This window comes from Ammospiza caudacuta, chromosome 1, assembly GCF_027887145.1.
Source record: "Ammospiza caudacuta isolate bAmmCau1 chromosome 1, bAmmCau1.pri, whole genome shotgun sequence".
Lineage (NCBI taxonomy): Eukaryota > Metazoa > Chordata > Aves > Passeriformes > Passerellidae > Ammospiza > Ammospiza caudacuta.
This window is the reverse complement of record NC_080593.1, coordinates 19,111,357-19,127,781: the sequence shown is the minus strand read 5'-3', so window position 1 is coordinate 19,127,781 and position 16,425 is coordinate 19,111,357. Positions and strand designations below refer to the sequence as shown.

The following is a 16,425-nucleotide window of genomic DNA, read 5'->3' as shown; positions in this document are numbered from 1 at the left end:
ATCACCTGAGGCTGCTGAAATAAATGTATATAAAAAACTGCACACCTGCAGGTAAGGAAAATAAGCCAGTACTGCAAAGAAAATGCCACCAGGGACCTGACAATTTTGAAAAAGCTTTTGACAAGGTTCCATACCAAAGGCTATTAAAGTGACTAACTTTACACAAGATAGGAGGAAAAAGTCTTACAAAAAGAAAATTAATGAACAGGGTACAAAAAGCAAGGTCTAGTGGCCAGTCTTCAGGGCAGAGAAAAGGCAGCTGAAAGGTCTCCTGCTGGGGGATTGGTGCTGGCACTGGCTTCATTCAGCATTTTCAAAGACAACCTCAAGAGCCAAGCATGCAGTGATGCCAAATGTTTTGGGTAGGTACCAGACACAAGCAAGAGAATACCAAACCAAGTGATCTAGCAAAACAGTGAGATAAGATTCAGTGTAGCTAAGAGTGTTGCCTTACACTACACCTCTCCTACACAGAGCAGAGCTTGCAGCTGGCAAGTATAAATCACTAAGTGATCCAAGACACTGCTGACAGTTCTACAAATCCACTGTACAGCACCAGACTGAAAGGTACCACCAGGAATGCACCTCTGAACATTGTTAATCAAAAACTGTGGCAGCTGAAAGGTACAGGGGGCAAATGGACTGCAAAACATGGTTATGCTCACATGTGCTCCCCAGTGACACCATCTATTGCCACTGGTTTCATTGCTTTTATTAAAGAAAGCAGTGCAGGGATAACACAGAAGTGCATAAAAAATAAGAAACAAGAGTAGAAACCAGACAGCACATTGACAGCATTCCTTCAAGGTATCCAAGGAGCTTATGGCTGACATGGAGGGATGCCCTAACTGGAGACAAAACCCACACTGTGGGATGGAAGCAGGCCCCCACTGACCATCAGGGTGCATTCCCCAAGAAAAGTCCAGACTACTGCCAGATAAGGCAAGGCTGTTTAGTACTCTCAAGTGCACTAAAAATCACATTATTTTTTAACTGATACAGCAGCTATTGTCCTTTAATCTAAGGTCACTATACAGAGGTCTGCATCTCCTCCAGAAAATTAAGGTGTCTACAGATGATATCTGTTTATAGGTAAGAGAGGTTAAGTGTATGAAAGGCCAAACTCATCATGATTGATGAAATTCTTAAGTCAGAAATAGATTAAGTCTATCTCTCTAGCAGACAACTAGTTTAACAACTAGTTTTCCTTTAAAACAAAACAAATAACTTACACAACTACTTTCTAATTAAGCACCTAGTATTACTCAAACAGAAAAGACCAAAAATATTTACTACATGGAGTAATGGTGCCCTCCAGCATGGGAACTCTGTACCATGGAAGTGACAATAAATATAAATCAGCTACAATTAATTTTCAAATACAGTACACAATTTCTACACAGAAGAAGTTTGTTCTTTCACCATCGTAAGCTGCAAAAAACAACTGACTGGCTGATCCCCTCAATCTGTACTTCAACTATGAACACTCCATTCTCAACAGACACAAGCCAACATTTGAATTTTTTGCTTTGTTTTGAATGCTGCTGACTTAGCTTGGAGTGTGGAAAGGCTTCTAAAGAAGAAATAGAAAATTCTGAAGCAAAACAGAAACGACAAGCCACACAAATTATATCTTGACAGAAGAAATACATTTTATTCAATAGATAGGCAGACTCAGACTGGAAAACACACCTATTTCAAGTTTTTAATCAATATAAAGAAATGCAAGAATTGAATAAGATTTTTAATAAATCTTAATAGGAAATGGGAAGAGGCTTCCATGTAGGATTAAATTTTACAGACTTTTTTTGTAGTATAACATTTTAGCAGCCATTGCTAGACGCAACATCCAGTAAAGCAATTCATAATATGACCTAGACTGTCACAAAGTTAAATGGCATACCAACTCTCATTCTCCCATCACAGCATTTATATCCCACAGAAGAACACTACAGAAATTACTGAGTTTGAAATGGTGATTACTTAATACAAAAACTAGCCTAAATCAGTTTGATAAAACTGAATTAAAACTGATCAATTTGATAAAACCAATTTAGGCTAAATAAATAAATAAAATGTAGTAAAGCATTGATCAATCACACTAAAAAAATCATTTGCAATAGTTTTATGGGTAGGTATAAACAATCATTGTCCCTCCAAAGAGAAGCTATTCAACCTAAATCAGTGCAGTAAGGCTATTTCACAGCTTTCTCATGTCCTCATCAGCACTGAATGCTTCCTTCAACAAGTACTTTACAGTACTGGAGACAGCAGCATTTCAGAATTACAGCCCATGTGGAATGACCTCTCTAGTTCTTCCTTCTCTCTTCAGTCATACGAGGATTACCAAGCAATTTTATTTCAACAGCTCCTATGCATTGTCTGGTTTCTTCCACAAATTTTCCAGATTAACACTGATAAGGATGAATTTCCCATCTAACAGAGATTGCATATGAACTTTCTTCACCTCTCACCCCACATGTGACATCAGTAAGAATAGTTTGCAAGGCCTGCAACCAGGTCATTTAGGAAACCTGCACTTAAGCAAAGCCTCAGATGAGAGCCCAGGAATACAGAATCCTGCTTTAAACTGTTACTGTTTGCATAGCTGTAACATATAACATGTGTACAATACATTATCACCTATGTGAGACTGTTTACAAATCACTTTTATACAGAGTCAGTAACATCCAAACAAGACTGACATACAAACAATAAACAAAAGAAACCCAGAATCCCCAAATCTCATAATTTAGGGAAACCCAACAATTTTACACTGCAAGGGAAAAAAACCAAAAGAGAAGCAAATTTCTAACCTGCACAGCAGCTAGCTAAGCAAAAGCACAAAGACTAAGAAGCAAATCAAAAGCAAACCTGCAGATTTTCATATGCTGCATGAATTTTGTTAGCCCACTAGGATTCTGTGGAAAACCAAAACATTCCAGATATTAAAATGGATAAAAGGAGGAAATTAATGTGTATCAAACCCATTCTTAGAGACAAAATAAACCCCTCCGTTATCACTTATACTCTCATTCTCACTGGCCCAGCTGTGCAACAGCACCACAGACTCTGTTACTGGCTCTGCTGAGAGCACAAGAAGCACCAAACCAATTAAGGAACATCTTATATGCTGAATTCTCATTTTATTTTTTAAATTTTACCACATACTTAAAGTTAAAATAGCACCACAGATACCTCCAAATATCCCCCTTGAAGCTACAGTTTTCTCTAGATCTGATTAGAAAACCATGTTAATCTTAATTGTAAAATGACTGTAGATGGAGCATAAAAGCTTTATCATTCAAGAGAATGAAATTAGGGCTGCCTCTATGACTTCTTTTTTTTTTATACAGCTTTACAGACAAATATGATGACTGCAGTCATCAAATCCACATCAATCCACAGCAGTCAAGCAGTAAAAGGCCCACTGGGAAGTTGTTTACAAAATTCCATGTTAGACCAATTACATAACTGTGTCAGATCCCACCCTGGGCACATACCTAGAACTTCAGCAAAGGAGATGAATTTTGAGCCACCATAAAATGCAGAGCCTTTTGCAAGCACCAAAGGCCTCCAGCACAGGTTACCCACTCTCCTACACTAAGAATTGGTCAATCCCTTCAATGAATTACAGCTCAAACACAGAACTACTTGGGGGAAAAAAAAACAACCAAAACAATTTTTTACTTCTGCATTTTGAAGATCAAACTATTATGGATACATCCTTAAAGGATTAGTGAAACAAGAAGTATAGAGAGAAAGAGCTGAAACATTATTGCTGCTACAGAAAGGAAAAAAAAAAAACAAAACCAAACCAATTCAAGACTGCTTGTTTTATCCTTTTTACTGCACTTTGAATACTGTCAGCTCCCTTGGGTTCCCAAACATAACAATTTCCTACTGCTGTATATTTTTCTGAACAGCAAGAAAGAAGAAAAAGATAACCTGAAAGAAATCAGGAAAGTACATGAACGAATTGTCAGGAAAAGTTAAGAGTAGGTGTCTTTAAAACTACTTAAATTGGTAGATTCCAAAGCACTTTTGTGTCTTGAAAAAAGGAGACAACAATGAAACAAAAAAAAAATCTTGGACAACATCCAAGTAGAAATTTAATAGACAACAATGCAGAAAACCCATTTTTATGGAAAATATAAGCTTTACATGTCTAGATGTTTCAATCACTTTTATATGCAACAACACTGAACAAAAAGATAAGGGCAGGGCATTTACAGAACAGAATACATTACCAGCAGTTTACCTCTAAATTCAGCAATTTTAAAAAATCCCAAAACACAAAAAAACCTGTACCCTGCACCATTCCCAGTTACAAATGCTGCAGTTATCATTAGCACTTCCCTATGGTGACTCTTAGAAGCCATTAAACTACTCAAAATCCAAACAACTTTGTTCTACAGGATCCAAGTGAATAATATCAATGATGACTTCACACAACCTTAATAATTTACATCTTCTGGGACAAGCAGAGTTTCCAGAGCTGCTGAAAATCTCAGTTCTATGTATGACTTACAAGTAACACATTCAGAAAGGAAGATTTTAACCATAAAGGGATGCAAAGCTGTGTCCCAGTAACATACTAAGAAAAACCACACAATTACTTTTACGGAATGAACTGACATTACAGCTAAAGCCACCAGAAACAAAACTGGATTTTCTGATTATACTTTTGTTTGAACCAGTGCAATGGACTTTCACTGCCTCAATGCTGACAGCACATTCATGGGCTTAAAAGAAATACAATTTCAGGAATTACTAAAATCCCTCAGTATTCAAATAAAGGTCTGCTACTACTATCACCCAGTTGTGTATTATGGAAGCTAACTATTTTTGGAAACTTGGAAACATTTCATCCAACTGAGAATTCTGATGTTGCAATTGACAGCGCATTTCAATCTCATGCCTTCCAATTTAGATCTCCTTAACACATCCTTTGAACAAGAGCAGAAAGCAATCTCAGAACAGGCTGAGACCATTAGACATGATGTTTAATCACAACTTTTCTTTGTCAGAAATGAGTGAGGCACCAAGGTGCTACATGGCTCCATGTCATTTCACAGCACACTTTTGAAGGTCACAGTGAATATCCTATTTGTCATGCAGGATAAAATAATCTTACAAAACAAAGCAAGAATAGCTTACAGCTCATAGTTTTGACAAAATCATCTGAAGAAGTGATGTTATAATCACATGCAAGTGAAGTTTTGTCTTACTTGATCAAATACTTCCAAAGCTTGGAAGACTGAACTACTACATTTTTGCTAAATTGTTTGCAGATGATGCACACTCCATGATTTTAGCAACACTGCACCCACATACTCTAACCTCAAAAAGCAGCAGGGAGGAGAACAGTCTGAGTGGTAGAAGAGCAACCAAAATATGTCTGTGGAGAGCAATGCAGCTGTCATTGGGAAGAACAAACAGATTGCTGAGTTTCTGGGCTACCCCTCCTTATTTCCCTCCTTCCTTGCTCTAGTTCTGTGCACCTTGCCTGCCAGGAAAGACAGAACTGCATGGGTACAGGTAGGCTGTTCTTGGGGAGGACTTAAGAGTATTCCTTGGACAGATACACAGGAGAGAGAGCTGCTTCTTCCCACTCAAAGGGACCGATCTATGTACTCAAAGTTCCTCAGAAGTTCTATAAGAAAAATAGTTTAATGTAGATTTTATTCTGGACAGTAACCCATTCAAAGCCAGAACTATGGCAGGACCAGACAAAACAACACTGACAACTTCCAAGATCACCATTATTTCTGAAAAATAGGTTACTGAATATATGTCCAAGAACTTTATTTATATAACATACAAATTCACAACTTTTGAACTGTGGTAATGTATGCACTGCATGCCTCAGTCAATGCATTTGCATAAAACAGACCACGTAGAAATCTTACTGAGAGTTTTCTTCCATCTCCAGTAACACTTGATAATAGCATAAAAGCCACACAGTTTGCTGTGTTGTTCATTCCTTTTCTTACAGAGCAATGCCAAGAGGTACAATTCAACGTCAGCAATTTACTAGAACCTGTAGTCTTAAAGGTGCAGCTACCTCATACTTTTAGTGCAGCCCAGGAGTGCACGTGTAAATCAAAGTGCTTTATTGTACCTACTGACTGCATATCGTGACGCAGTCCTGGAGCGGATGAACAGGATTCCTTTCAGAGAGAACTGAACCACAAGGTGTGAAATCAAGAGTGCAAACAGCATGTTTCAACACAAACAGGCATTGAGTCTATGCAGCCAGCCTGGAGTTAGTTCAACAAGAAAAAATCCCCAAAATGCAAACAGCACAGACATCAGCTCCACAGCACCAAACATTGCAAACATTGTCACAACCCTGTCAGACCCTGCTACCTGACACAGTACACAACAGCTCATCTGTTCCAGCATTCTTGAAAGAAGCCTGTTAGCCCAACACATCCAGCTCATCTGGAGAGGTTGTGGTTTCCCACAGCCATAGATATCCAACTCCTTGGTTTTCATGTCATGCACTTTCTTGGAGTTGCTTACATACCAGTGTCTCACAGGCTTCAGAGCAAAATCAGGCTCTGTACACACAGTTCTGACTTCGTGCTGCAGCATCATCTACCAAAGCCATCATCTTGCAGTGGATATAACACTCTTAGTTCTCTACAGTAAGGGCACACGAACACATTAGAGTCTGGTTCAATAGGAAGCTCATGAGCCACAAGAAAGGCATAAGCCAATATTGAAGAAAATATCCCTCTCAACATTTTTCAGGTTACATACTTATCCACCATGCAGGCCAGCAAGTCCTGCTTGTTACCTCTCCCTCAAACACCTGAGCTCCCAGGGCCTCTTCCAGTACCCCAAAGAGCTCTCAGAGTGTTTGTTTCCCTGCAATGCACAGGCCCAGCAGAACTTCCACCCCACCCCTTCCCTCATGGGATCACCAGCGGAAGCCAAAGCCTTATGCAGACCTTCCTTGTCCTGACACACAACACACAGCTCCACACAGCTCAATTCCAGCAATGCAGCTCATGCATTCAATACATCTTCACAAACAACTGTTACCTAAAAATGTTTTGATCAGATCCTTTGTATCCAAGAACTGTATCACAAATTTCAAAAGACTTTCAGAGGCTTGTAGTGCCTTCCTGGCTGCAAGTCAAAAACAGTAGAGGAACAAATAATTCCCTTGAAGCCATTTTAACAAGTTGTAATCAAAAGCATATTTTGGGAAGAAGAGCCACAGGTTCAACTGATGCAAAGTTGATTTATCCAAAGCATATCGTATTCATGAAGGCACCAACTATTAAAAGCTGTAAGAACTGTAACATTAACTTGACCCATTCATCTGTCCACCATATAAGCTTGCAGCTCCTCAGATCTTCCTGGAATTTTTCCAAGATGTTAACATCCCATTTCTATGTTCTCATTCTCAGGTAACTGGTTGTCATAATACTGAGTCTGCATAGCCTCTGCTTTAATTCTGCTGCTTCATCTGAGTTTTTAGATTAATACTATTTGGTCCTGATTCCTTTGTTGGTTTTAAACTGGCTATATTGAAGTGATTAATGAAATTATTATTACATCAGATTTGTCAAGAGGTTATGATTCTATTTTCTTCAGTAACCACTTGGGGGACAGGGAAATGCAACCTTTTCTCAAGCCAAAGATTACATCCCCATTCTGCTCAAACTTCTTGAAACCAGCAATGTTTTATATTAATCATTTAAGTCAGTTACATCATCAATTTAAGAACCACCAAAGAAAGGGAAAGTAGAGCAATTCCAACGTTGGTCAGAACAGCAATAGTAACAACATAACAGTGCAAAACCTCCTCATGCTATGGTACTATTAGGTCTGATAAAAAGCCAAATAGATAGATTGTGTCCTTGTATAAAAATCAGGTACTGCTTAATCTAGGTGCTCACCCCTAACACTTGGGGGCTGGACAAGAAGGGACCTTGCAACCTCAACCATTCCATGAGCACTTGCAGATTGCTCAGCCATTCCTCTTTGAAATCAGGAACAAAGGTCAGTTATTTACCAGCCAAGACTGTCACAATCTTACTCTTACTTTGTCATTCCACATTCAGTACCTCAACAATCACTTTGTTTAGATCACCCTCTATCTTTGCCATTGATAGCAGAAAACTACAGTAGCTCAAACGTAACACCTTGCCAGAGCTGGATGAGTTACCTGAGAGTGCCAGGAGGCTTCCACAAGGCCCTTAAAATGACAAAACACAAAACCCATATTCCTGCAAGCATAGAACAGCAACAAAACCCTAATCATTTCTCTCCATTTTGAGTGAAAAAATCCACGCAGCAGAGGCTTCACCAAAGCATGTTTGAGAGCCACAGCACTTCCCACAATACCTTCTGCATCTGTCAGCTGAGGTCAGCATCAGCTTCTGACATCATATGAGTTCAACCATCAGTGCCACAATTCTCCCATCAAAACCTAAGCTGCTTTAATGCCTTAAGGAAGCATTAGAGTCATTCCCTATATTTTTTCAAAACACAAGATGACATGTTTAGAAGAAATCTGGCAGCCCTGATACACTACTGCTAACAAACACAGTTGAGCATCCACATCTCAGATGCAGAAGTTACATCCTGCATAATGGAGAAGTACCCCCTCCCCCAGAAGTTCATGAAGGAAGAAGAGATTATCAGGACATGATAAAAGGCAATGAAATAGGAATGGGTGGCAGGAAAAGCAAGCCTTGATGAATAAAAGATAATTAAAGAGTTCAAAGGTGTGGCCATAAAGGCTATTGTCACACACACAGTCAGCTCTTGCTGACAAAAACACCACCTGAACTCAGGGGAGGAAACCTCTAGTACCAGAACTACAAAAAGTGAAATTACAGCACTACAGTCAAAAGCATCCCAACTAACACAAGAATGACATACAAAGCAAATAAGCTTCACGAAACCATAGTATTAAAAAATAGCAGAAGACCTGAAGAAATGTGCAAGCATCACATTGAGACATTATGGTAAAAGACATCTTAGTGTTGAGACAGCCAGGGTAGGCTACAGCACACCTGAGATTTGTGCACCTCCCTTGATCCTGTCACAAGGCCCATTACCCTTCTCAAAGGTAACCTGCACAGCAGCAGCTGCCCAGAGAGGCCCTGCAGGACAACATCCCTTCTGGATGACACCAGGATCCTGTGGGAAGTTCAGACACAGAGCTGGAGAAGCAAGCAGCAGGAACAAAGGATACAGTGTGACAGAACCTGTAAATCCACACAGCATTTCCAATCTTACAGATTCCTATTGAAGCTCAACTCCCAACACTGCATACTCCATTATTCCACTCACAGGTTTACTCTGCTGCATGTGTACATTTCCAGACTTGGCTATAATGACAAGATGAGTGACCTCTTTAAACAAAAAAACCCCAAAAAACTCTGTTTCATTTGTGTTGCACTCCCACCAACTTTTTCCTTGCTCCCACACTGCAAGTGACACAAGTTTGCCATTATGAGTAGGAGTAAAAATGTGAACTAGAAGAATATTTGCTTGTTAAAATTAACATTTTGCTAAACATACATGGCAAGGTAGAGACTTGGCCCTAGAAGAAAGGACTGTGGAAGATGTTAACAAAGAGTTGCATATCAGACCTGAACATCACTAACAGAAATTAAGTTTTGCATATCTATATTACCTAACACTAAAGTTTTCTTTGAGAATTAACACTTAGATCTTTAGGGTCCTGAAAATGAAACATGAATAGCAGTGCTTGCTGTGTTGTATAGTTGATGGCATTCCATAGTATTTAACACTGGATGCTTAAAGACTCAAGGAAAGAAAGAGATAAAACAGAGTCAGAGCAACCACAGCCAGCAGTTCCCAAAACTGGACACTTATACATTGCAGACATCTTCCCTCTCTTTTTAGACACAGCCGTAGTGAAACGCACCTTAGTAATGAAAATACAGTCATTACTCTCAAAACCTACAAGAACTACATCAGAATAAATGCCAAAGTTGGCAGGGAAGCCATTTAAACAGGATCAATCCCCAGAATGCAGCACTGGAGAGAGAAGTTATTAGGGGTACAGAATGCACTAGGAGACAGAGAAAGGGCAAAATGTCTTTTAGAGATTCTGGGTGAAGTAGCAGCATATAAAGAATTGTGCATTTCTTTATTGAGAAAAAAAAAACACTGATTGGAAGAAAGTAAAATAAGTGGTTAAGGTGCATATAGAGAGTCACACATAGAGCAGAGCATCTAGAAAAAAGAAAGGGCATCACAAGGGAGCCCAGACAAGTGATACAAGCTGAAGATGCCAAGCAGCAATGAAACCAGCAACCACATCCAAGATGTACACACAAACCATGGGATAAAAGTGTTCCGAACAGGAGTTCCTGTCTTGACCACACTGGCATGAAAAATTAACTGAAGGTGCATAATAAATTCTAATGTTAGGTGTTACTTATCAGAGAGAGGGGAAAACCACACACAATAACCAAGGTACATGGCAAGTAAACGAATATAACCATCTACAAGCCATTAACACAGCAAAGGGTCACAGTCTACCACATGGCACGGGTGAGAGAAAATATGAGCCGCAACACATGGTGATGCACAATCTTAAGATAAGGACAAGCAGCTATGCAGGAGGAGGAAAAGGTGAGAAACTGCCATGCCGACGATATGAATGGGAAGTGTGAAAACCCCAGAAGCTACTTTTGTCTGGCTGTAGATGCATTTGGAGAAAATGAGATATGTTCAGAAAAGCAACAGGCAGCAGGAGCACACAAAGGTGAGGGAGAGGGTGACTGATTTCTGGTGGGGCAGGAAGGAGAAGCACCAGAGCAGTACCTGAAGCAGAGCAGAGCCCCGCAGCGGGAGGGGGAGGCTGGCAAGGGACAGGCGCGTTGCCCGGGGGCCAGGGCAGAGCAGGGTGACAGCGCCAGGCGAGGGCCGAGGGCCGGCGGGGGAGCCGGGCAGCTGCGCTGGGCTCAGGGGCACCGGTGACGGGCGGGAACGGGGAACGGGCTAGGGCAGGGGGCGGCGGGCAGGCTCGGTCCCTCGCTCACCTGCTGCACCCCCAGGAAGTCGTAGAAGTTCCGCGGCACCTCCTCCACCAGGTCGAAGAGCTCCAGGTCGCCGCTGTCCCAGGCGCGGGCGCGGGGCGCAAGCAGCGCCAGCAGCGCCAGGAGCGGCAGCAGCCGAGGGCGCGGGGTGGGCCGCAGGCGGGCCATGACCCCTGCCTGCGGTGGCGGCACTGGAGCGCGGGCGGAGCGGGGACGTGCCCGGGGGGCTCCGGGGAGGCCGCGCTCGCCGCGGCGACCGCTCCGCTCTGAGGGGACGCGCGAGGCCCGGCCCGGCCCCGGCAGCGGCGGTCCCACGGCGGAGGAGGGGTGGGGGGGGCGCTCCCGGCCCGGCCAATCGCCGACTCCGCGGCTCGTGACGTCACTCGCCCCGGCAACCGCCGGCGCTCGCGCAATGGAGATGCCGGAGGGGGAAGGGCGCGAGCGGCTCCTGGCGCGAGCTCTGTGCGCGCGGACGCCCCGCCCCGCCCTTCCCCCGTCCCGCCGGGAAGAGCGGGCACGGACACGGGGACCGGGACAGGGACACGGGAACACACTCGGGGAGGGCTCCGGTCCCTCGCGGCTGCCGCCGTGGCCGTGGAGCCCCGGTGCCTGCGGGGCCAGCGGTGCCCGCGAGGCCCCCCCACGCTCTAAATCGTGTTTCGATTTTCTGTCTTCATTAACTCCTTAAGGGCGTGTGTGATTCCTGTAACCCACTGTACCCTAAAATCGCTCCACCCTGCTCTCAGTATCAACCCGATTTTTAAGGTGTTGTCCCCGAACCTTTCGTTCTTTCCTAGCTTAAATGAATGTGCAGTGTTTCACCTAGGACGCTAGATGAGAAATGAGATGGAAACTTAATGGCCGAACAACACAAATTATGAGCATTAAATCACTTTTCTCTGGCACGGGCAGACTCCTCGGCCCACCCCATCTGTTTCGTCTCTCTCGAAACCAGGCCTGGTTAATAACTCACTCTGGGAATCTTTTTAAGAAAAGAGAGATTCACTCATCTGAAAAATATCAATGAACTAAATTTTTAAAAATAGGGTTTGCAATTTAAGAAAAAAAAAATCCCAGATGCCAATCTTATCTGCACCTGAATTCACCTAAACTACCATTTAGAGAACCACTGTACACTAGAGTGCTTCCTTGGATGCTCCATGGGAATACCAGGATGTGGCTTTATAGTACACTCTGCTCAGTTCTGAGTAAGGAGCTGAACCAACACAACCATTATCAATTTTCCAACTCATAAAGTATAGAGCAGTCTTAGGTATTCTCTACTATTGAAACTGTTCCCCTTTGTATAAACTACTTAAATATTAATTAGATTGATATTTAAACTCATGTTTCCATATCCCATATGTATGCCCACTGGGCTTTTAGGATCACAATTCTGCCTCCGGCTCTGCTTTCTGAAGAGAGTCCTAAACCCATTTGGCAGGAAATATAATTTAGCCAGCAGTGCCTTATATAGACCCTTTTAACTTACCCTTCACAAAAAGGTGCACTTAACTGTTCATTCTTATAATCTTAAAAAAGGTTCCTCCCACTTGATCACAAAGCCAAAATAAAAAGTCCTTTTTTAGAGAATGTCAAAGTCATGGGCTAGTTAATTTATCAGCTGCTTTGTTTGGCTGGAGCAACTGAACCTGGTATAGAAAAATTTCTTCCCACATCCTTATTTGTTAATCTGTTCCGTTTTGCCTGCCAGTATTCACAGTGTAAATTTGTTGCCCTGTAAATAATGTATATTTACATTATTCTTCCGTACTAGTCTCAAGGTTTATTGCACAAAAATACCACCTTTGGATTCAAAACATTACCTACTCATATGGTGGTAGATTTAAGTTTAAAAATGCAAACTATCCTCAGAAACCAGGGGCAAATAAAGAGTTCAATTAGGTAGCATTATTTCTATACCAGGTGGAAGATTTTTTAAAATGTGAGATTAGTGATATTTCATTCCCCTTAACAGATACTTCCAAATTCTCCTTTCCTTGTTCTGTACTTTTCATATCTACTTGCTCTTGCCTCATTAGCTTCTAAGCCTCCTTAGTGAAGTTGATGTAATGTGATGATGAACCTTGAAGAGAAGCATTTGTTATTTTGATCTTATTTTTTGGCATTTGAAATTTGTTATGAAAAATCACTCCTTTCAAAACCCACCTCTGGCTGCTCTTGCTGAAATTGTTAAAAAAGCCTTCAAAAAACCTGATAAAAACAAGTCACTGATTCCATACTACTGAGACCAGGGAAACCTGTCCTAACACTGATCACAAATCGCAGGTGGTTTGTGGCACCAATGCTTCTGAGAACACAGCAGATAATGCATATTTTGAAAGAAATACCTGAGAATTCTTCAGATAAATTATGGCTTTTTTTAGTCAAGAGGAATTTGGAAAGAATAATAGGGAAAAAAATGTGCTAAAGTTAATGGGATTATGATTATCTAAAATACATATTTAAGAGATCTCTTAATTTAAGTTAGCACAGTTAAATTATTCCAATTGGTTTTAACAGTGGGAGAAATTTGAAACTCATTTTTATTCTGGTCCTTAAACCATTGGAACAGAAGGCCTAATCCTGCACAGAACATTTCCAAAAGGGATTTTTAAGAAACTCTACACTATGAGATTAGTTTAAATGTTTCCATTAAAATGGTTCTGTACTCCAAGCATAAATACTGAAATTTTGGGAAGAAAATGCTGAAAATACTATTAAAATGCTATAAGTGCTTCCATAATAATGAAATCTCCTTCAGTTTTCTTCTTTAAAGTCATGAGAGTAATGAAGAGTACTTCCCCCTTCTCCAGCACTTCAATTAAAGTCACATTAGGCCTTCCCAAAATAAAAAAAATATGTTAAAACACGAGTCAGTCCTCTCTTGCCTTCAGAGAAATATTTTAAATATAGAACAAACATAATAAAATTCAACAATGCTTGGCCTCTCTATGGGCCTGCAACTACATGTGAGACATCACAGGCAGTTGAGTTGGGAGACTGGTGGAGAAGATTTAAATCTCACTATTGCAGACTCTGACACAAAGGTAGAGGGGAAAGTAAAAGATTACACGTGGCTTTTTCATCATTGTCTAAAATTACTCCTGCTGGGAAGTATTAGTATTTTTTTCCTGTGACTCAGCCGTGACATTTAAATTGCTAGAAGATCAGAGAAGAGTTTTTAATCCTGTGTGTAGGCTCTGCAGCTGGGCAGCTCCTCTCACTGAAGGATGCAGAGTGCTATGAAGGCAAGGAGAGCATTTCCTTTCTGTGCCCCAAATTTGCCTGCACATGCAGACAGGTCTCACTGAAACAGGTCCACTTGGTCACGAAGCTCTACTTTACAAAGCATAAGGGAGAGAAGCATATAGAGAAATAATTTGTTTAAATAAATCTCTGTTCTTACACTAATTGACAGCAGCACCCAAGGCCCAAGGCATGAACAAGTTATTATTAGCGTTTTTAACAGCACTGCAAGACCAACATGCCTCACGAACCCAGTAGGACTCACACGATCATATTGTGAATAGCTGAAGAACCTGCGATCTCGGTGTCTCAGATGAATAGCAGACGTCCGGGGAAAGATCTTATTAAGGGACCACCCCTTTTCTTCCTAAAGATAAAGCCTTATCTCCAGCAATTGGACAGCCTGACTGCTCTGCGGTCTATTCCAGTTCTCCCTTCCGGCTGGTTAGCGTAGGTGCTCGGCATGGTTTTGGGCATGGTTTTTTGCATGGTTTTGAGCACGGTTTTGGGCATGGTTTTTTTGCACGGTTTGGTGCACGGTTTTGTGCAGTCACAGGGCACAGGGTACCTCTCTCTGCTCACAAAGCTGGCTCAGGAGTTCCCCGCGCCCTCCCCCCAGCCCAGGTGCTGCCTCCCACCTCTGCGCCTCCTCGGCCGCGCTCATTCAACTCGTGTAGGCCACGTTAGAAGTCAAATGGGTGAGATGATCCAGCTTTAAAAAAACAAAAACAAAAAACCCAAAAAACAAACGAACAAAACCCCCCCAAAACCACAGCGCAAACCTCCTCGCGCACACGCACGTACACCCGCACGGAAAGACTCAGATGTTTCCCTGGTCCAGTTCACAGCCCCAACCCACGAACAGCTGCACTCGCACAATCACGGGGACAGCGAGCCAGAACGAGAGGGCAGAGCAGGCAGGAAACAGCCCCGCTTAAAGCGGCTTTTCCCCTGGCCAAAACCCCGCAGTACCACCGGAGCCGGAGCAGCTCCCCCGGCAGCAGGGCAGGGCAGGGCAGAGCGCAGGCAGGAATTGTCACATCCCAGCTGGCAGGAATTGTCACATCCCAGCTGGCAGGAACGCCGCCCCGGAAGAGAAGGCGGCTGTGCTGCCGAAGCGGCGGGGAGGCGGCGGCCGCAGCAGCAGCAGCAGCCCTGCTCCGAGCGGCGCCGCAGCGCTCCGAACCTATAGGCAGCTGGCCTGGCTATTGCCTTTTTAAGGACTTTTTTTCTGAAGTCAGAGCATTTTGCAGATGCAGTTTAGCGTTTAGCCACGCGATCAGGCGAATGGAATGGAGACGGAGAGAAGATGACATCCAGCGTGGCTGTGGGAAAAGAAGGACAGTGGGGACAGGGCCACTTTATAGCAACCCTACCCACGGAAAGATTTGTAAGGAATACGCTGTTTGTGTGCACCAGCTGATACCTTAGGTCAGAAATAAGCCAAAGCAATGAGAAAGAAATTTGGGAATGGGAAGAGAAGCAAAAGCAACAGAGCTAAAAACAGAAAGCTATTGCAGTCCATCAGACATGAAAGAATATTATTTAGGAAATTGCCCATTTGTGCCGGGTCTGGGCAGCTCAGCCACCTCTTTTAGCTACATTACTCTTAGTTTTTTTCTTTTTCTTCATGTTACATCATTAGTGCCAAAACCCAACAGTGCCTGCTGGGCATGCCATACCTTTGATGCTGTTTTCCAAATTCAAAAACTGAAGCCACATTACCATCATACAAGATATGGTAATACACTCAGATCATCTTCATATGAGCCATATCCTTAGGAGCCATATCCTAACAGTGTAAAGCCAACATATGAAAGCCCTGATCATTATAAATGGCCTTTTCCCAGCATAAATGTATAATGTTTTGCTTCATGACATGACAATAGTCTGTCATTAAATTTTAATATATGTTTTTTCTGAAGAAGAACATCAACATGGGGAACCACTCTCAGGGAGAAGTTTTGGAGGCACAATAATTAAAAGATAGAACAAAATCAGTGATTAGGCTAATGGCATATTTTTAAACAGCATGTTCTTGATACTTTTCAAAATTATCTGTGGCTAAAATTGCAAGTGGGTGACTACCAGTGTTAATTTTGTTATTACTATTCCAAGAATGACAGGCTGGTAGTCT

At 42.2% G+C, this 16,425-nt stretch overlaps 1 protein-coding gene across 1 annotated transcript in view; it reads right to left on the bottom strand.

The window, feature by feature from the left end:
* DNAJC1 (DnaJ heat shock protein family (Hsp40) member C1) overlaps positions 1-11,259 on the bottom strand; it is a 108,356-nt gene extending 97,097 nt beyond the window's left edge. Inside the window, exon 1 of the mRNA XM_058805921.1 lies at positions 11,043-11,259. Within this exon, the coding sequence (XP_058661904.1) occupies positions 11,043-11,207 (165 nt within the window). The 5' untranslated portion in view covers positions 11,208-11,259. The remainder of the gene's footprint in view (positions 1-11,042) is intronic.
* Positions 11,260-16,425: the final 5,166 nt, after the last annotated feature.